Genomic DNA, 22,154 nt, shown 5'->3' on the forward strand with positions numbered 1-22,154 from the left:
GAAGTAATCTAAAGTATTTAGATACGTTACTGACTTTGAGTAATCTAACGGAATGCGTTACAAATTACATTTACATTAGCAAGTATTCTGTAATCTGTAGTGGAATCCACTTTAAATGTAACCCTCCCAACGCTGGATCCGATGTAATGAGTGGCGCTCTTTAGCCGGTAGAGGTCGCTCTAGTGGAATAAGTTTCCCTGTTCTTTGATGTGTTGAGGGGCTCCATTCGAGTCCAGCCGACCTAGACCTGCTCCTTACAACAGCAGGACAACTTCAGCACAAACTTGTGCTGTTATAACGGACTCGTTCTTCTCCAGATTCGGATATAGGAGTTACGCGCCTTTGGAAGCCAGGAACATGGACGATCTAGGTAACAAAATACGCACATTCCCACATCTTGTTTGCAGTGAGACACAACATAGCTGGACAAATAACGGAGGAAACAGAAGAGAGGGGCTAACTGCAGTAGCCAATTAGCTAACGGAGAGAATCAGCGATACAAAGTAACACTTGCACATTCTCATTAAACGCGGCGTCTCAGTGATACATTGTAACTCCTCACGTTCCATTCTACCGGACACGCCGTTAGTTTGCTGTAACACTGACATCTTTAGCGAGTGACAGAGAGAAGAATCAAGCCTGTTAAAATACTTGAGGTGGAATATAACAAGTGTTTGAATGTAAACTAAAAATCGTCGCCAAATTGGCTAGGTTATGTATCCATTTAAAATGATGCTGTGTATGTTGAATTTAGCTTTTATTTTTGAATTATTTCATTTAAGGCACATTTATTTGCTTTGCAGTCACTCAGTGTATTTATGTCAAGAGACTTATTATTAGGCTATTGTATTGAGTTATTATAGACCTGTCAAACTATGTACACAAATGACCCATCTTGTAATGTTCTGTTTGTTTGAAAAAAATGACCAATACATTTATATAATGTCATCATTTTCTCAACCTCACGTTGCTCCAAACCCATATGATGTACTTGATTCTCTGGAACATTAATGGGATGTTTAGTAGAATGTCTGAGCTGCTCTCTTCCGTACAGTGAAAGTCAGTGGGGACTGGGGCAGTCAAGCTTTTTTTAAGCAATCGGATTTACAATTTTCACCTGGTGGACTATACAACAGGTGAAAAAAAAATCCCATAGACTTACATTGAAAGAAGGACCTTAGTAGGGATGGGCGGATCGATACTAAAGTATTGATACTTCCGGTACAGATCCGGTATCAAGAATATTGATCCTCACATAAAAATATCTATTCTGAAGTTTTTTTAACAAGTGATCTTATTATTTGTTTTACATGAATATTAATGCATCTCATAAACTTCAAAGTGAAAAAAAAAAAAAAAAGAATTATATGAGCGAATTCTTTCATGGCACCGGAACAATTTTTTCTGGAATTAATGACAAACCTAGATGTGACGTATTATAATGGGCTTGTTTGACAATTTTTACAGGTTTATTTAAATTCAGTTGTTGTTAAAACATTGATAATGATCTTTAATCCTCGTTAATAAATGATACCCTTATGAAAACGTATAACCATGACTGTAGTAACCATTTTTTTTTCCTTCTTTTGGCTGTAACCACAGTTTTGATACAATTAACCATGGTTTTACTACAGCATTTCTGTAGTATATATCCATATGGTAGCTTGGTTTTAGTAATAGTAGCCATATAATAATATCTATGGTTAATTTTGAGGTTTTTTATGTGGCATATTTTACTAATTTTTAAAGGGTAAACAAAGCAGCCTAATAATTTTCTGTTTAGGCCCATAAATATATAAAAAATGTAAGTAATAATAAAGTTACTAATTTTATCAAAATAAATTGTAAAACTTTTGAATAATATAAATCGGTATTGGTATCTATATCTGTGATATTGGCCTAAAAGTACTTGGTTTTGGATCGAAAAGAAAATAAGTGGTATCGCCCATCCCTAGACCTTAGCCATATCTAGAGGCCAGAAATTCATAGAGGCTTGGTGGTGGGCTCTTTTGACTTGGCCCATACCAGTAAGTAGCCAATCAGAACACCTTAGCAACCACATTTCAACACCCTGGCAACCTCCCACAAAACTGTTCTGTTTTACAGCGTTGATGTCCTCTATGATCTTCATGAGCAGATAATATCAGATTTTTATAAGCTTTATGGAGTACTGTTGGAGTAGCCTACTGCTGCACATTGAAACCACAAAATCGTTGTGAACTTGAGATAGTGAGGAGTGAGAATTGACGTGTTGAGAGCAACCGCAAACATTTGACAGTCTGGTTTGGAGGCGTAATATTTTTTACATTTACATTTATTCATTTGGCAGACGCTTTTATCCAAAGCGACTTACAAGAGAGGAAAACATAAGCGAATCATCTTAAGGAGACAGTGGTATGAAAAGTGCCATATTACAAAGATTCACTAGCATCATAATAGTATTCAAAACAGATAATAGTGCAACAGAATTTTTTTTTTTAATGACTGGTTAAGTGCTCATGGAAAAGATGTGTTTTTAGTCGTTTTTTGAAGACAGAGAGTGAGTCAGCTTCACGGATGGAGTTGACAGCCTTGTACCGCAACAAGCGATGGCCTTTGTCACAGAAACACATTTCCATGTGATTAATGGTGCCTGAGCATTTCTGATGCCTTCAGACGGTGATTGTGTGACTGACAGGAAGAACTTCATCAGAATCATGTGATAATTTGTAGAAAACAAGAACTTGCTAATGATTTGGCAATATGTGGTGGCAATAATAATCAGTTTACCGGCAGATTTTTATTGTGGAGGATGAGAGTTTAAGAGATTTAATGCCCATTGCAATAAAAATGCAAAAATTGGTCAAACTCCCACTTAAACTTCGGGAAAAGTTTAATGTTACTTGAATTGATGCTATTTTAGTGCATTCAGTGTTGTGGAAGGCTTTGTTTGGGAAATGTCAATAAAGGATTAAATTGTTTAGTTTTCTTAAGATTAAAATAAATGCATTTTTACCGGAAAAGAAGTATATAAATAGTGTCAAGTTTCAACACTTTCAAAATCTGTGAATAATCGCGATTATAAAAAATTATGCGATTAATCACAATTAAAAATTGTAATCGACTGGAAGCACTATTGTGTGTGTGTGTGTGTGTGTGTGTGTGTGTATGTGTATATATATATATATATATATATATATATATATGTGTGTGTGTGTATCAGGGTTGCATGGTAATATCGTGATACTAAAGCTTCAAAACGATAGTACTGTTAATAAAGTAGTACTGTAAGTTATGTTGTATGAGCGGTAGTAAATATTATTTTTGATAAAACCTTCATTTAAATCAGACCTATGTCTGCAATAACATTAAAAATATAGTCATTTCGAGTTGTGTCCCCTTCACGCAGTCCTTTAAGAGCGCAAAAGACTGTTTAGAATTTGCCCCTTACATTGTATTATTTATTTTTCAATAATGGTTTTCCCATGCTTCAGACACACATGTCTGAATCCCAGCGTGTTAATGTGGCGGCCGTGTCTCCTAATGGATAATATGGATTTAAGTAAAATTTTGGAGAGTGAGAAGCTTTGTGAACATAATTCACGTAGCGAGATTTGGAATTATTTTGGGTTTTGTCTGATGAGACCGGGAAAACCCATCTGCTGTGAATGTCTACAGAGATTTCAAGTCAAAGGGGGAAAAACCAGCAACCTCATAAAACACCTTCGGACACATCCCACTACCTCTGCAGAATACACACGGGTTAGTGCCACTTCATTTAACTTAAATGCTTTATCTTCACATTTGCAGATTTACCATTTCTCTGAAAAATCGAACATTGCACTCATTTAATTTTTTTCCAATTACAAATGCACGGCGGCCGTAACTTTGCTAAGCTCGCACTTATGATTAGATCACATCACTAAGTCATGCAATCAAACAGATGTGTGTGTAATCTGCATTCGCGCTGCTGTTTACCAGGAGACCCGGGCTGAAGCAGTAATCATAATGAAACAGCTGCTCAAAACAGTCTTTTCAACGTTACAATATCTTTATTTTTATGTTACCAACATTCAAATAATAACAGCAATAATGGAAAAGTTTAAAGCTGTTGCCATGGCTGTTTTGATGCGGCAAATATTTTTGTATTTATTTTTTTACATCAAATTAAGAATGTATTAGGTAACAAGTTAGTCCATTTGAGCCTTCTCCCTGTTCATCCATCAGTTATTTTCACCACTTCCGGAGTAACAAGTGGAATTTCTAAGAACCACCTTTGCTATGACAAACTGTTTTAAGAATTAACACACTATTGTGTGGTATAGTATCGTAAGATATGATTATGGAATTGTGACAACCCTAATATATATGCATACACTATATGTACTGTATACATTTCACCAGATTCGTTTTTTTATTTTTACACGGAGGAATAAAACAAATATTATTGGCAACTACCGGCATAGATTTTTTGGTCAGTAACAAAGTTCCAAAAATCAACTATCGGCACCGATTAATCGGTAAAACCGATATATCAGTCTTGCTTTAGTTGCTAATGCTTGCTTGCCCAAGTCAAAAGAGTCCACCCTCAAGTTTCATTTAAATTCTGGTGTTTAGTTATGGCTATGGCTCTTGTTTGTCTATGTAAGAGGTGCCCAAACTGTTTCCTACGAAGGGCCAAAAATCAAACAGACTCATTTTCACTTTTTTCCTCTTGTCATATATGGCAAGACGGGCCAAATCAAAGGTCACCATGAGCCAACTTTGGCCCACGGGCCCTGGTTTGGGTATCTCTATACTTTTGAAACCTTGTGAATTTTCTTGTTTACGGACTGGTCCCATTCACTTCCAATGTAAGTGCCATACTGTAACTGCAATATTTTTAATTTTTTTTTGCTATATATATATATATATATATATATATATATATTATTATTATTATTTTTTTTTTTTTTTTTCTGCAAATACTGTTAATTGAGCTTAACTTGTATAGAACCTGTAACATTTCTTTAAGAATGAGCAATAGTAATAGTGATGCTTGCCTTAGAAAGCACCACTAATTAGATGTTTTCCTATATGACGTCTCGCGAGTTAATGGTGATAGTTCAGTGTAGGCTGTTGTGCTGCACTATTTTGACCAAATAGTCTCTACCAAACTAGAGAAAGACCTGATTGTGTTCAGAGTTGGAACCCGGCTGTCTCATTCTGTCCTGGTGAAGACCCAGAAGTTTGGAGCAGTGCATGCCGTCACTGTGTTTGTATACTGGTGTTGTCCTAAAATGGTACACATCACACAGCGGTGCCATTACGGGGAAATCCAACCCCTTCGTTTGCAGGAACTGACTCTCACAAGGGTCAAAGTGTAAATGAGGAGTTTTCCAGCCAGCTGTTCACAGTGGAATTCTTTATGAGCTTCGTTAGAGGCAAGTAGTGGAATTAGACTGTTGTGAAGGCAAACTTTACATTCATAGTTTTGCAAATGATGTCATATAGCATTTCTTAAAGGGGTAGTTTACCAAAAAATTATTTCTGAATTTTCATTTTTGGTTGAATTATTCATTTAATGATGAAGTATACATATGTGAAAAGAATAACCTACTAGTCTACCGCATAGTGCGCAGTATAGGGCCCTATAAAATCTGTCTTATTTTTTCACAATTTCTATGTTTTCCATATTTATTTTTTTTTCCTGGATTCATGTTTTAAATAAAATAAAAATAATTCATGAAAATGTCTAATCAAATGAATTCATAAAACCTCAATCAAATCAATGTATAGTAATTCATATTCAACAAAACGTTGCAGCTATTTTGGTCAAATAGAGTGCTTCAAATGAAAGCATTCATGAATTACAGATGTTGTATCACTTATCACAATATTAATTTGATTAATTGTCAAATTGTCTTTAATTTCGTCTCAAATGGATCAAATTCCATTAAATTGCATTCTTTTTTCTTTTTTTTTTTTTTTTTTTTGCATTCTATTGCAATTTTTTTCTTATTAATAACTAAAATGTTGTGAAGGCAAACTTTCAGTTCCATTCTATTTTTATGACTCAATTCCATGATGCCATCTGTTTTTTCCACTTCACAGAAATCAAAGGGCCCTAGAGTAAATTGTCACATGACCTCAATACTTTAAAGAAATGTATTGTTCTCATGTTGAAAATAGTTAATTTGAATTTTAATCCAATTTTGTGGAAAAAAGTCAATATGAAATAAAAAGTGACCCAATTTTCTTTCTTAATACACTTTCCTGAACGTGTATTATGAAATTGTTATATACTGCACATTTTGGAAAAATGTAGTAGATCATTTGGAAAATGTGCAAATACAGTGCACAGTATGAATACTGCTGCTGCATACTGCAGAAAGAGCACAAGTTGTAAGGTAGTCTGCTATTACGAACATAGCCCATGATTATATTAGACATTACAAAGCCATAGTGTTTACTAAAGTGCCAGACCCCAATGCAGGTCCCCTGAGAATGAGAGGAATTCATATAAACCTCCAAAATCTCTTCTACGGCGATGCAGAAATGGGCCGTATATCCAAACACACACACACACTCACAAACATGCTGCCTGTTAAAGAGACTGTTGTGATCACTAGACACAGGTGCACAATGGAGGTGTTGTTCAAGCAAACACAGTTTCTCATCTGTGCATCATTGGTCATGTCGTCAAGGTAGTAATTTGCGGTGAAGAACAGAGCAATGCCGATTTGTGTGTTTATGCATTTAAAGAATTTGGTTTTGGCATACTCAGCTACAGCCTGGAGAACTCAAATCACCTTATCCACTTTCACACTACTAGTGGGCAAATATCACTCAAATCCAAACTGTGGTTTACTCAGTTGTGAAAAAAATAACGGAAGAAACTTAAAGGAATATTCTGGGTTCAATACAAGTTAAAATCAATCGACATCATTTGTGGCATAATGTTAATTACCATAAAAAATTACTTTCAACTCGTTCCTCCTTTTCTATAAAAAAGAATAAAGCAAAATTCTGGGTTACAGTGATGCACTTACAATGGAAGTGAATGGGGCCAATTTTTGGAGGGTTTACAGGCAGAAATGTGAAGCTTAGAATTTTATAAAAGCACTCACATTAATTCTTCTGTTAGCCCTTTAGCCCGCCAATGGGACCGTGAGAAAAAAAATTAACTACAGTCTTGACCAACACAAAATAGGTATCCGTCTGAAAGCTTAGAAGCTCGACTTTCCAGTGTATGTAGACATTATGACCAAAACTGAACAAATGCTTTGAAATTTGCAGACAAATCAGAAGTGTACTGTTTTGATAATTTATATTTTTTAAATTGCATTGTATTGTGCTGTCAGTCGATTAAATTTTTTAATCGCTATTAATCTAATAATTTTTGTAGTTAATCGCAGATTTTAAAAGTGTAGAAATTTGACACTGTATGAACTTCTATTCTTGTCAAAATTCATCCATTTTAGAAAAGAAAACAAAAAATATGTAACAATATAATGCTTTTTTACATTTTCCAAACAAAGCCTTCCACAGTATGAAGATAGAAATGCACTAAAATAGCACCAATTCAAGTAACATTAAACGTTTCCCAAAGTCTAAGTGGGAGTTTGACTAATTGAAAGAACTAGTCCTCACATAGGTTGCATATTCATTGCAATGGGCATTAAATCCCTTAAACTCTTATCCTCCATAATAATCTGCCTGTAGACTGTGGCTATCCACTTTCCTACAGCAGTCGTGAAGCTGTGATCATGATTCACATCAGGGTGGCAATGTCAGTGTCGAGTGCCACTTTGAACTCACTATGAAAAGCGATTGCATACAAAAACGTCTCATTCTGCATTTTGATGATAGTTAAGATTTGGTGTGCTTCTGTGGTAATTAAAATGTGCTTTACATAGGTTGAACAATACTTGATCTGGGCTTGTTTTGTACATCAAATAGTTTTAAGAGCTCCTTTCTCCATCATTTTATCACTGACAGGGAAGCACTGTCAGAGATTATTTTATTTAATGAGATAGGAGAGAGCATAACAGTCAACTAGCATGTCAAGACAGTTCCACCCATAGTATGTCTGTGGGACTGCCGCGTTATGCTGTTTTATGCTAAGCATGTAGGCTCATCTTGGTAGAAGGGCTCTGGCACTGTTGTGGCATGTGTGTCAGTGTAATGACTCAGGGTGGACACATTACAAAGGTTCCGCCTTTCACACCAGTGTTTATGCTGTATTAACGGTAAATGCATTAATCGTGAGTAAGAAAAATGAAATCGTTAAACTTTTTTTAATTAATTGCATGCGTTAACGCGTTAATTCTGACACGTACAAGTACTTATTAATGCATTCGGTAAAAACATCAAACTGATCAAATAATTATGTGTCATATGTTGTTGCTCTCAGAAAGTAGAATACAACCAGCTGTTTTACTCACAGACAAAAATATAGTGAGTAATAGCTAAGTATATTTCTTTGAAAAATATGGAACATAAAATATCACATACCATTATTTAGAGGAGGTGATTATCTTTCAAACAAGCCCACACACAAGGTGATCAGATGCATAGCTCATCAGATTATCCACATGAAGCACAATATTACATATGGCCACCAGGAGATGGCGCCAAATACGTGACACAGACTCAGTGATGACTCAGATGGCACAGAATGAAACTCATTCTGTGAAATCTCATTACTAAAGTCATGTCTGCATGCTATGCAAACCTTAAGTAATTGTTGTGTTTACATGTATAATTAGTTCTAATGTACAATTATTATGTTTTATTTGTTTGGAGAGGCTTTTGGAATCATAGAGACGTTTTTGGACACTGATAGATTATTTTTGTAATGCTATAACTTTTGAATGCTTTCTCGTATCAACACAAAATCTTTCTCAGATACAGTTGACGTGATTGGGAACAAAACAAAAGCAGTTTTTCGGAGCCACCTTATTTACAACCAGAGATATATAATGTCAAATCAGAAAAATAAGAGTTAAAAAGTAAAGTTTTGGCTTTTTTTTGGAGTGATTTATTTATTTATTTATTTATTTATTTATTTTTTTTTGCAGTTTCTTAGGCTGAGTGTCTCATAATGTATCATAATCTTTTAAAAAAAATTAAGTTTTCTTTACAATGATACCAAACACTTGACCCTCCTTGTTTTTATGGGGTTTTTTATGTCGAGTTTTAAGCCTTTAATTTTGGGCCTGTCACTGAAACAGGAAATCTTTAAAAACACCTTCAGAGCTTAAAGGGTTAAAACTTGTATGTTATTTTAGCTGTAAAGCTTAAATCATCATTTTAAGGTTTACGGTGTTATGTCATCATGGCAACGAAGTTGTAAAATTGGATATAACTTGACACAGAAAAGTTTAGTAAGCAATTCTATCACACTAAAATCATGTTAAGACACATATTGGTTATGTCTTGTGGGTATACTTTTGAAACAATGAGTATTCTAACATTAACATTTTAACAGAAGTGTCTCACTGTAACTCAGGTTTAAAAAAAATTTTAAAGAAAAAATGAGGGACAATTATTCCTTTTCTGATTAAAATTTTTTTATTGATTCATACAGATAACAAAGAAAAGCAAAACAATATGTGTGTGTGTGTGACGAAGAGGAGGGTGGGGGCAATTGGGCTAAATGCCGAGGAGAGGGATAAATGCGGCGGAACGCTGCAGGTCGGGAGAGAGAGAGCCACATGCAGCTGCCATGTGTGTGTTTATGTTGTGTGTCTTTTTGTTTAAGTTCTTATTAAATATTATTTTGATGGTTCAGCCGGTTCCCGCCTCCTCCTTTCCCATCTTTTCCCATTTCTATAATGAGAGACAGGTGTTAGAGTAATTACAGCCCAGGTGATGAGCCTTACCGCTTTCCCTCTCCCGCAGACAGACACATGACCACGCCCCCCCATGCCACAATATATAATAATCACACACATTTAAAGCTATGCTTCTCTCTCCACTGCCCCTCCCCGAGAGCCCTCCAGAAACACCAAATAGCTGCCACATTTCCCATCAAACGAATCCCAGATCCCCATGACACCTCCTCGAAAGCCGCCACCCCCATCTCCATGCATCACTCTTGAAATTAGGGCGCTCCAGCCAACTTCCATCCCCTTAAAACAATTTGTCTGCTGATCATAACATTGGTTATGACCCAATTTTGTATGTGTTTATCCCCTATATTGATGACCGTCCCATCATGTTAATAGAGTTTGTGTTAACCAAGTTTTTTCTATAATGCACTGAATTTTAAAAGCATTGACTGATAAATCAAAACACTATCCGCCATTTTGACAGATAAATAACAAGAAAGAAAGCAATTTAAATGTAGGTTATTGTATTTCTTTATTTGGACTATGGCCTATTAGTGTTAAATATTTTTTATCTGGGCTAAACTGCTCCCAGAAAAAACGGCATTGTCTTTGCCAATGAACTGTCAATTTTACTTCCTGAAAACGTCAATACTGGCTATATCAAGCAGGGCTCCAGGCTGCGACTAAAAATAATTGATTGCGACAATAATTTAAAGTCTAGTTGCCATTGGCGACAGTCAGATTGTGTGCGTTCATATACGGTTTCATATTGTGAGTTATTGAATACATCTTTAGAGCACGCACCAGTATGTCTCGCACCTTTTTTCACCCGTTCTGTTTCTGACGAGCTCGCTGCACCACACGCAACAACAAACCCAGCGCAAGAGAGTTGTGAACAAATGACTCTTTTGAACCAGGTCTTATTCATGAATCACCCGAAAAGAACTGAGGGTTCGAACTCAGGAGCTCAGGCTCAGCGAATCAGCCATCAGTGAGCTCACAACTGGGAGCGCAGACATTTACGCGTTAACACAAAATTAGTTTAACGCCACAAATTCTTTTTACGGCGTTAATGCATAATATGACCCTTTAACCGTAGTTCATGAGAAGCGAGTCAATTCGCGCAAACGCCACTAATGTCACATGCATTGCCGTCGGGAAAACAGATGGTGGGAGACATTATGCTGAGACCTGCGCCAAGCATTTGATCAATGTAGCACAGCAGTAGAACATGCCCACAAAGCACAGATAGAGCTCTTAACATTGTAACATCATTGCAGCGGCAAGACAGCTGCCATTTGAACACCTGCCTTGCATTGCGAGGAGTGGTGCGAGCACAAAGTGAAAGTGCAAGCGCAAGGCGAACCTCTGTGTTCCGCGACAGCTACCAGGTCCAGTGCCAGTAAAGGCAGCTGGTGGAGTTTCTGGTGCCCCCCTAGGGAGTTGGTGCCCTACACGGACTGCGTAATATGCGTATAGAGTGTGGCAGTACTGATTACTGGCTAACGGAAACCCTGCTGCTGTCTCCAAGGTTCTGTCACAGTGTCTCTGTTTGATAGTGCACTAGCCAATGCAGAAATTGAAGACATTGCTGGAACCTTACAGGTAATCTACTCTGTTATTAACCCATTTAATCCCACCGGTTACAATTGTGACCGTGTTCTAAAAGGAGTTTTTGATGTATTTTGCACAGAGTTGTCAATTGTAAATGACAGTGCAGACTTTTTTGCATGTCTGTCAGAACTCCATAAAAAGAAGCAATTAAATCCTGTCATAATACACTTATAACTACCATATTTTGTACATAATTTTTATTGAGTTGAGCTGTTCATTTTCTTTTGTTCAACTGTGTAGGTGTGGTAGGTTTTGTGTGGATGACTGAAAAATGCATCTGAATGAAGCATATTTTGTCTGCATTGTTTATCCTTTTAATCTTTCATTTGAATAATTCACAAAAATGTAATATTTAATTGAATTAAAACAATTGAAAGAGGGGAAATATCTCATTATTAAATATTTTTCTCCAAAACATGTTGGCCACAATTATTGGCACCCCTAGAAATTCTTATAAGTAAAATATATCTGAAGTATATTCCCATTCACATTTTTGCATTTTTTAGTACACTTGAGTGACTAGGAACATGAAATTGTTCAGCCATGACTTCCTGTTTCACAGGGGTATTAATATGAGATAACAAAAAGGCCAAATTCCCTTAATCATCAATCACAATGGGTTAAACTAAAGAATATAGTTCTGATGTACGGCAAAAGGTTGTTAAGCTTCACAAAATGGGAAGTGGCTATAAGAAAATAGCCAAAGCATTGAAAATGCCCATTTCCACCATCAGGGCATTAATTAACCAGTTCCAATCAACTGGAGATCTTAAGAATCGGTCTAGAAAAGGACGTGTGTCTATACTGTCTCCGCACACAGTGAGGAGGATGGTTCAAGTGGCCAAGGAATCTCCAACGATCACAGCTGGAGAATTGCAGAAATTAGTTGGGTCTTGGGGTCAGAAAGTCAAAAAAAAAAAAAAAAAGAAATCAGACATCACCTACATTACCACAAGTTGTTTGGGAGGGTTTTAAGAAAAAAAGCCTCTGCTCTCATCCAACAACAAACTCAAGCATCTTCAGTTTGCCAGACACTACTGGAACTTCTAATGCGACCGGGTTCTATGGTCAGATAAAACCAAAAAAGAGCTTTTTGGCAGCAAACGCCAGAGATGAATTTGGCACACACAGAGATGAAGTAGTACCCAATGCCCATGGTTAAATGTGGTGCTGGATCTTTAATGTTGTGGGGCTGTTTTTCTGCCAGAGGTCCTGGACATCTTGTTCAGATACATGGCATCATGGACTCTATCATATACCAACAGATAAAAAATCAAAACCTGATTGCCTTTACCAGAAAGCATACAATGGGCCCTGGTTGGATCTTCCAGCAGGACAATGATCCAAAAAAAACATCAACACAAGAATGTTTCACTGACCACAAAATCAAGGTTCTGCCATCCCAGTTCTCTGACCTGAACCCCACAGAAAACCTGTGTGGTGAACTGAAGAGGAGAGTTTATCAAAAGGATAAACAATGCAGATTTTTTTTCACAGCCTTCTTTGCTCATATTTACCAGGGGTGCCAATATTATATACTGTTTATCAAACCTCTGATTAATGGGTTATCAGCTGTCTTCCTTTTCTTCTGCTTTCTATCTTGTTTCTGATCCGAGCAGTTTCTGTGTCGAGCAATTCTGAATTGCTGACTAAAAACAGCCATTTGGCTCCTTAATGTTTCAGTTTGGCTCCTAAGTAAAATTTTTTTTAGTTTGGAGCCCTGTCAAGACTATATCAAATGTACTTGTACATGCACAAATAGAATTACCTACATTAATATACCTCAAATTAAATTAATTAAAACAAGTACGACAGATAAAAATCAGAGATGATGGAAATTTTACAACTCAGTCTGTCAGAGTGACTGATATTGATTATTTGTAGTGTGACCTCTGAAGGTGAAGTATGTAATTTCTGCGCCACTAACCCAATTAAATTAGGGATAATAAACAAATTCTAACATATTACATCTTTACGTAAGTGTTTTGGATTAGGTGGATGATTTTAATGATGTCTTTCATTCTACTGGAATTTTTTAGTTCAATCTGAGCTTGTTTTAGTCCATTCTCATTGAATCAGTTTGTATACTTGAGTTGAATTAACAAGCGTATTTGCTTCAACATAGAATCAACTAAAATCGGTGTCCGTTAACTCCATCATTTATTGCAAAATATTCAATACTGAGAATTGTAAATTACTTTGAATATAAACACGTTAGACAAACACATTTGTCTAAACAAACTATTTAATATTGAGCAATGTTGCTGATTTGTACTGTGTACTTTGCATAAAGTGCAAGTGTTTAAAAAACAGTTTATATTAATCATATTTATGTTACTTGAACAAGACAGGTCAAGTCTACATTCCTTAAATCCAACAGTTTTTCAATTGTTTTCTGTTGTTTCAACAAGACTTCTTTAGTTAAAGAGATAGTTCATCCATAAGTTTAAATTCTCTCATCATTTCCTCACCCTCATGCCATCCCAGATGTGTATGACCTTTTTCTTCTGCAGAACACAAACAAAGATTTTAAGAAGAATATCTCCTCTCTGTGGGTCCATACAATGCAAGTGGATGATGATCAGCACTTTAAAGCTATTGATCTGTTTCTCACCCAATGCGATCGTTTCACTTTATAAAGACATGAATTTAACCACTGGAGTTGAATGAATTAACTTTTACAATGATTTTCTGTGCTTTTTGGAGCTTTAAAATGCTGATCACCATTCACTTGCATTGTAAGGACCTACAGAGCTGAGATATTCTTCTAAAAATCTTTGTTCTTCTGAAAAAAGAAAGTCACACATCTGGGATGGCATGAGGGTGAGTAAATAATGAGAGAATTTTTGGGTGAAATAACCCTTAAAAAAAAAATATTATGATATTTTCATATCAATATTACTTGAGTCAAAGCAAAGATAACACAATTAAATCAACATTTTTTAGCACAGAAAAAAATTGACTTTTTTAGGGCAACGAGTTCCCATAAAATGTTTTATTTCAATGAACTTGTCTGAACTTACAGTGTAGCGTCACCAAATGGAATTGCAAAAATAATCTGTTTTCAGAACATCCCCCCCATCTGCTATTGGTTGGACAAACAGATAGTCCCACATCAAAAATGATGCCATTGGTAGAGGCAATGTTGATGTGTCGGGCTGATCAGGATGCTCAAATAAACAGAGCAATGTTTTGAAAGAGTCGGTATTACATTTTTCGGGAGTCATCATACTAATTAGAATCAACATGAGAATTGTTTACTTACAGTTGTCTCTGCATATTAAGCTGGGTTATGAGAAAGTATTTTAACATTGAAAAAAAAATACACGCTTCTGCTTTAAAGAAAGAGAAAGGATTAGAAAAGTGACATGGAAAAGACCCAACCACAGACCAAGTCAGTTTCCCTTCCCAACACACACACATACCCTGTTCATGGGCTGACCAGCCCTCAGACCAAGCCTTCAGGGTCTCGCCTCACTTCCAGCAGAGAGAGGAAGTCGCTTTGTGTTGAGCTTTATGACCACATTTCAGAATCAGCTTTATTGCCAGGTATGCTTACACATACAAGGAATTTGTCTTGGTGACTGAAGCACAACAATACAATACAGCTACAAGACATAGAAAATAAAGTGTATTTATAGAATACACAATAAGACAAAATATACACACACACACACACATCCACATCATTATGAGGACTCTCCATAGACATAATGATTTTTATACTGTATGAACTATAGATTCTATCCCCTAACCCTACTCCTACCCCTAAACCTAACCCTCACAAAAAACTTTATGCATTTTTACATTTTCAGTAAAACATCGTTTAGTATTTTTTTTTTTTTCGTTTCTTTTTTTTAAGCAATTTGAAATATGGGGACACTAGAAATGTCCTCATAAACCACATCTATAGCATAATACCCTTGTAATTACCAGTTTGTAACCTAAAAAAAAGAAGTCCTCGTAAACCACTTAAACCTGACCACACACACACACACATGTATATATATATATATATATATATATATATATATATATGTATACATACACATACGTACTGCAAATTTAAATACAATCTGTTATATACAGTGCAAGGGAATGTAATGGCAGAAGAGGTAGGATATGTTGGATAAATATAAAAAGACTAGACTGTGAATTGCACATAATTGTTGCTCAATGGGGCAGTTTTAACTGTTCATGAGATGGATAGCCTGAGGGGAAAAACTGTTCCTGTGCCTGACAGTTCTAGTGCTCAGAGCTCTGAAGCGTTGGCCAGAAGGCAACAGTTCAAAAAGGTAGTGGGCAGGGTGAGTGGGGTCCAGAGTGATTTTTCCAGCACTTTTCCTCACTCTGGAAGTGTATAGTTCTTGATGGGAGGGCAGGGGGCAACCAATAATCCTCTCAGCAGTCCGAACTGTCCTTTGTAGTCTTCTGATATCCGATTGCGTAGCTGCACCAAACCAGACAGTTATAGAAGTGCAGAGGACAGATTTTACACCCAATGAAGACGCTCAGAGCTTCTGAGATGTGTCAGAGCTGTTGGTGTGTGGGTGATTCTATTTGACCCCAGATCAATATATATTGATCACACACACACACACACACACACACACACACACACACACACTACTGGTCAAAAGTTTTGAAACACTTGACTGAAATGTTTCTCACAATCTTAAAAATCTTTTGATCTGAAGGTGTATGCTTAAATGTTTGAAATTAGTTTTGTAGACAAAAATATAATTGTGCCATCATATTCATTTATTTCATTATAAATCTAAAATTTAATAAAAATAAAAATAAAGTTTCTGAAACTGATGACTTGGACTGAATAATAAAGAAAAGCAGCCAATAAGTGCCCAACATGGGAATTCCTTCAATACTGTTTAAAAAGCATCCCAGGGTGATACCTCAAGAAGTTGCTTGAGAAAATGTCAAGAGTACATGTCTGCAAATTCTAGGCAAAGGGTGACTACTTCAAAGATGCTAAAATATAACACAGTTTTGATTTATTTTGGATTTTGTTTAGTCACAACATACTGTAATTCCCATAGTTCCATTTATGTTATTCCATAGTTTTGATGACTTTACTATTATTCTAAAATGTGAAGAAAAAAATGATAATGAATGAGTAAGTGTTTCAAAACTTTTGACCGGTTGTGTGTGTGTGTGTGTGTGTGTATATATATATATAATAATATGCAACATTATTTTACTTAAATGAATTAAATTAAATGAATTTCAAAACAAGGGCTTTATTATGAAGACATGCAGAATACTTTTAGATTAACTTAATAAAGTTACCAGCTTTCATCATTAGAGAGTTTTGTTTACAATTCTTATGTTTTTTGTACTGGATGTTGTCTGCCTTATTGTCTACGACAGACAAACACTTCTGGACATTGGTTCAGCAATTTCACACCGTAAACTGGACTTCACATTCCTCAATGCCGACCCGCTGTTTACAAACACGCCAGCGGAGCCTTTGTCTGGGCTGCCTGGCCACGGAAACACAGGAGGAAAAGGGGAAACAGAGCCGGCGTTCTCATCAGAGTAAGACGCCGCGCAAATCGACCCCCGCTACTCAGTATTCTACTGGCAAATGTTCAGTCTCTGGATAACAAGCTCTGCGAGCTGAAAGCGCAGATCTCTTTCCAAGGAGAGACGAGGGACTGCTGCATTATCTAACAGAAACTTGGATGTCTGCTGAGATTCCAGATTCAGCCAATGAACCCGCGGGGTTCTCTGTGTGGACAGAGCAAAAGACCTCTCAGGTAAAAGCAGAGGTGGTGGTGTATGTTTTATGATCAACAAATCCTGGTGTGATCAGAGGAACGAACATTCTATCAAGTCTTTCTGCTCTCCTGATCTGGAATTTCTTATGCTTCTGTGTCGACCATTCTGGCTACCGAGGGAATTCACAGCGGTCATTATCACAGCTGTGTACATCCCGCCACAAGCCGACACAAACCGGGCACTCAAGGAAATGTATGGGATTATAAGCAAGCAGGAAACCGCGCACCCTGAGGCCGCATTCATTGTGACCGGGGACTTTAATAAAGCCAGTTTCAAATCAGTCGCACCAAAATACCACCAACATATTAGTTTTAACACATGAGGGGACCGGGTTTTTGACCATTGCTACTCTCCCTTCCGGGACGGCTACAGATCCCTCCCCCGCCCACCATTTGGCAAATCGGACCACTCTTCCATTCTGCTTCTGCCCGCTTAGAGGCAGAAACTGAAACAGGAATCACCCACCCTCAGAACGATCCAGTGCTGGTCGGACCAGTCAGACTCAAGGCTACAAGACTGTTTTGATCACACAGACTGGGAGATGTTCCGGTCCGCCTCTGATGACGACATCGAGCTTTACACTGATAGCGTAACGTGTTTCATCAGAAAGTGCGTAGAGGACATCGTTCCGACCAGAACAATACGGATCTATCCGAACCAGAAACCTTAGATTAATAGCGATGTTCGCGCGGCACTTGATGCGCAGACCTCCGGTCGCGGAGGAGTTTTGAAACAGCTCTGTACCACTCTCTGTTGGCCTATTCTTCCTCTCTTTGTGTCCTCCTCATTTTAAATCACTCATACCCCCATCCCACCCCCACTCTCCCTCTTTGGCAGGGCGTCTGGCCCGAGACACAGTGGTGATTGTTTTCCTGATGGCCTTGAATTTTCCAGAACTCATAGTTATAACAGAATTCTTCCCACATGACTGAATTTGGGAGATACTCCCTGTAGATGCCTGTGTAAAATGTTCCAATTGTCACATGTATTCATGAAAGGTGTGTGTGTGTGAGAGATCTAAAGAAAAGGCCAGATTTAATGTTGGGGTGTTTCTTCAACTTCAGGCAATTTTAGCACTGTGGATGTCTAGAAAGTAAAGTATCATCAAAACATTTTTCACCCTATTACAATTTTTTTTTTTCTTTTCCTGCAAGCACTGTCCAAGTGTATGCATGCATCCTTTTTTCATGAAGTCATGAAAATTCACACCACAGTGTCATTTCCATTGGAATGATGCTGATAGAAATGACATTTTTTTGGTATTTAAAAAACCAAAAAAACAAATGGCCGACTTTGTCTTGCCAAGACTAATTTCATGGTTAAAAACTTATGTATCCTAAATAGACACACATAACATTTTCACACTTTTTGCCTGTTTTGGTGAAATTACAGCTTGATTGGAAATGACGCCCCATAAAAATATTCTGTTCACAAGTGATATTTACCTAGATTTTTCTTTGTTTTCTTCAGTCATCACTCATATTTCATCTGAAGCATGCTCTTCACTGACACTTTTATCCACTTGCTTAAAAAGTACACTAACTTTTGAAAAACTTTTAAGGGCAAAATTGTTTGGTGTTGGAAATGATGGCACATCTTTGTGACAGTTGTCATTTTCGAAAAATGTATAGAAATAATTTGATTACACCATAAATATTAGAATAGTTTGTTTCACTCTTTGTTTAGATTATCATAGTTTGTAACATATATAATAATTGTAATTTTTATAATAGATTTTCATAGTTTAATATCAAAAGTCTGGGTCTGGGACAAGACTAAATCAGTAAAATCTGTACATGAAACATATTTGAAAAGTACCAAAAATAAATGAAGAAGGCCTGGTAAAAATGTCTAAGTGAATTTTGTAAAAAAAAAAAAAAAAAATTTAAAAAAAAAATTAAATCAACCCCATAGACTTAAAATTGCCCATAGACTAGATTAAAAAAAATTTAGTGATTTTTTCAATATGTCATTTTGACCCAGAAATGCACTAAAGCAGGGGTCGCCAAGGGTCGCCACGTTTTATTTTCCTGGTCAGAGGCTGTGCCAATGACCCCCCCCCATTTCCACTTGTGAAAATGTTTCTATTTAGCATTTTTCTAATTTAATTGTTTATTTTTCATTAAAAATGATATTACCAGCATAACAGTTTGAGTGAAAAATGTGTGCAAAACCCGATGATTATGATATAATCATGATCCTGCATGTGAACTTTCACAGAGCATCTTAAGTGCCCTTTTGCACAAAATGAGTCACAAAATAACACAGTTTGTCACAAATTTGCTTATTTGATTACTGATCACAAAATTATGTGGAATCTTCAATATTTCTTATATTATGTCATACATTTTTCAAAACCACACAAAGGGGTAATCACTAGCACGCAAGCAATAGCAAGAGAGGAGCAGGCTCTTTTATTTATATTGCACCTGCAAAATCCTTGATTTCCAGGTTTCATTTATATTTTGAATAGACTCCGATTTTTGAACACCACAGTGTGGGTTTATGTTTTCTCTTTTAACTGTTTAATGTAGTTTTGAGTGTGATTATGGTTTAAGGACGGTGTTCCTGTATGCTATGTTGGAAATCTCAAGGATTAATTGTGGTGTTTTCCTTATTACATCACGTGTTGTTCTGAAAACAAAAAGAAATAAATGAAACACTGAATGTAGGCTGTCATCCACGCAGCCTGACCTGGGCGTGTTTACTCGTGCGATTAACCGAAAGTGAAGCGCTGCCGGCTCGTTATGTGTGAATGGCTTGCACACGCTGCACGTGTCTGTTGGGTATACTGCTGTCCCGTCACATTTTAATGTTTTGTTTAGCCTCACATTCAGCTCATAAAAACACGCTGCATGATCATGAGGAAGAATTACATCAAAATGTAGATTGGAATGCAGGTGTGGAATTTCATATAAATAAAATAGTCTACTCCTCTCTCGCCGTTGCTGGCATGCCGGTGATTACTCCTCCGCATGCCAATGCTGGCATGCATGCCATAGGTTGCCGACCCCTGCACTAAAGTAAGAAGGGAAGTCTCAGCCAACATTTGAAGGATTAAATCTTGACAACAGTTTGGAGTAGAAACATAATTATCATTAGAATCTGAAACTTTCTCATATAGAGAGCCGGGTGGCCGATGAGCATGGAATCTGTGCTAACAGAACTCCACAGAAAACTCCTTGGAATTAAAATGGCCATGATTCACAAATCCCACACCTCTAGTGTTCATTTTGTAAATATATTTTAATAATGCTTCCTGAAACCAATAAAGGTGTTCCCCCAAAAAACAGCACAGAAAATGATCAAGAAGTTCACATTTTCTGTGTGAGCCCGCCGAAGCCTGATATATATTATGCACAAAATTGCTCAAATTAAAAAGGACACTAATGTTACAAGATATTTACTCAAAAATCACTACAATTATTTGAAAAATATGTCAGCATGGCCAAATTTTACATTTATTACATTTCCATTTATTCATTTAGTAGGTGCTAATATCCAAAGTGACTTTTAAATGAGGAATGTTACAATAAAAGTGATTTGTGACAAATCAGTCGATTAATCGGCCTGTCTTTCGCTAGTTTTTATTAGTGATGTTTGTGGTTACCATGGGTCTTTTCCAGGTTTAATATGCTGAACTCACACAGAGAGTCAGCCAGCACTTGTCTAAATAACTAGCCATTCAGATTTCACCTCACTTATGTGTATATACGTAGGTGTCCAGAATAGAAAAGGGACTCCCAGTCAGTTTGGCTTGACATCCCATTGGGAAGAGCTTTTATTTTGGGTCCCAAGTGTCGACTTTCAGGCAGGGTGGGTCATATCCACCAATCGTCTTCTTTACCACGTTTCATGCTGTAATGCTTTTAAAAACATATCCACCTCCTCCGCAAGCGTCCATGACCCCTCTGTTTGATCTCGTCGTATCATCTTTTTGGCTCACGGCTGTCTTGTAATAATATCTGGCTTTCTTTCTTGCCTCTATTCTTTCTCTGACCTGCAGTCATCTTTCCCCTTCACACCCCTCCTCTTGCATCTCTGTTATAAATATCAGAGTACGTTCGGATAGACGGTATTGAGTTTCAGTCAGCGAGGTCGCCAGCTTTGGCCTCTGGTCTCCAGTCATAAAGGGGCAGAGTTTGGCCTCTACTCACACTGTACAGAACTCAGTAGTTACAGTCAGTTCAAATTTTATGTCATGGTATGAGGAATTTCGTATCTGGGTAATATCGCAATTTTGTACGGTTTTTGGAAATTGATGCCAAAAAGTTTTATACAGTGGCACCAGAAATATTTATACACCTAATCTACACAGGAATGTTTTGGGTTCAATACAAGTTAAGCTCAATCGACAATATTTGTTGCATAATGTTGATTACCAAAGAAAATAATTTCAACTCGTCCCTCGTTTATTTAAAAAAAGGATAAAACACATTTACAGTGAGGCACTTACAAATCAATGGAAGTCCATAAACATTAAAATACTATTTCATTAGTATGTCAACAAGATGTAAACATTATACATGTTAACATGTTTTGAATGTGATAAAATCGCTTACTAATTTGCTGTTTGTTATATCCAATATTACAATTTAGGTGTCAATTTAGTTGTAACACTGGCCAACCCTGTAATCTGGTCCCTAATCTGTTTAGATGTATGTTTACGTCTTGTGGCTATACTTTTGAAACAGTATGTATTCTACATTGTTTGAACTGGCCCCATTCACTTCCATTGGAAGTGCCTTATGTTACCATGATTTTTATTCTTTTTTTTTTTTTTTTTTTGAAATTTTTGTGGTAATCAACATTATGCCACAAATGCTGCTAATGGAGCTTAACCCTTTAAGCTCTGAAGGTGTTGTAAAGATTTCCTATATCAGTGACATACCCAAAATGAAAGGCTTATAAGTGAATTCCTAAAAAAAAAAAAAAGAAAGAAAAAAAAAA

The 22,154-nt window shown here is 36.7% G+C and overlaps 1 protein-coding gene across 2 annotated transcripts in view; it reads left to right on the forward strand.

Annotated features, from left to right (window-relative positions):
- The first annotated feature begins 223 nt into the window (after nucleotides 1-223).
- Nucleotides 224-22,154, forward strand: part of LOC127414844 (paxillin-like) — a 60,632-nt gene continuing 38,701 nt past the window's right edge. For both annotated transcript variants that reach the window (XM_051653185.1, XM_051653184.1), the window contains exon 1: nucleotides 224-370. In XM_051653185.1, coding sequence (XP_051509145.1) covers nucleotides 358-370 — 13 coding nt within the window. In that variant the 5' untranslated portion in view covers nucleotides 224-357. The remainder of the gene's footprint in view (nucleotides 371-22,154) is intronic.

This window comes from Myxocyprinus asiaticus, chromosome 24 (assembly GCF_019703515.2).
Source record: "Myxocyprinus asiaticus isolate MX2 ecotype Aquarium Trade chromosome 24, UBuf_Myxa_2, whole genome shotgun sequence".
NCBI classification, from domain to species: domain Eukaryota; kingdom Metazoa; phylum Chordata; class Actinopteri; order Cypriniformes; family Catostomidae; genus Myxocyprinus; species Myxocyprinus asiaticus.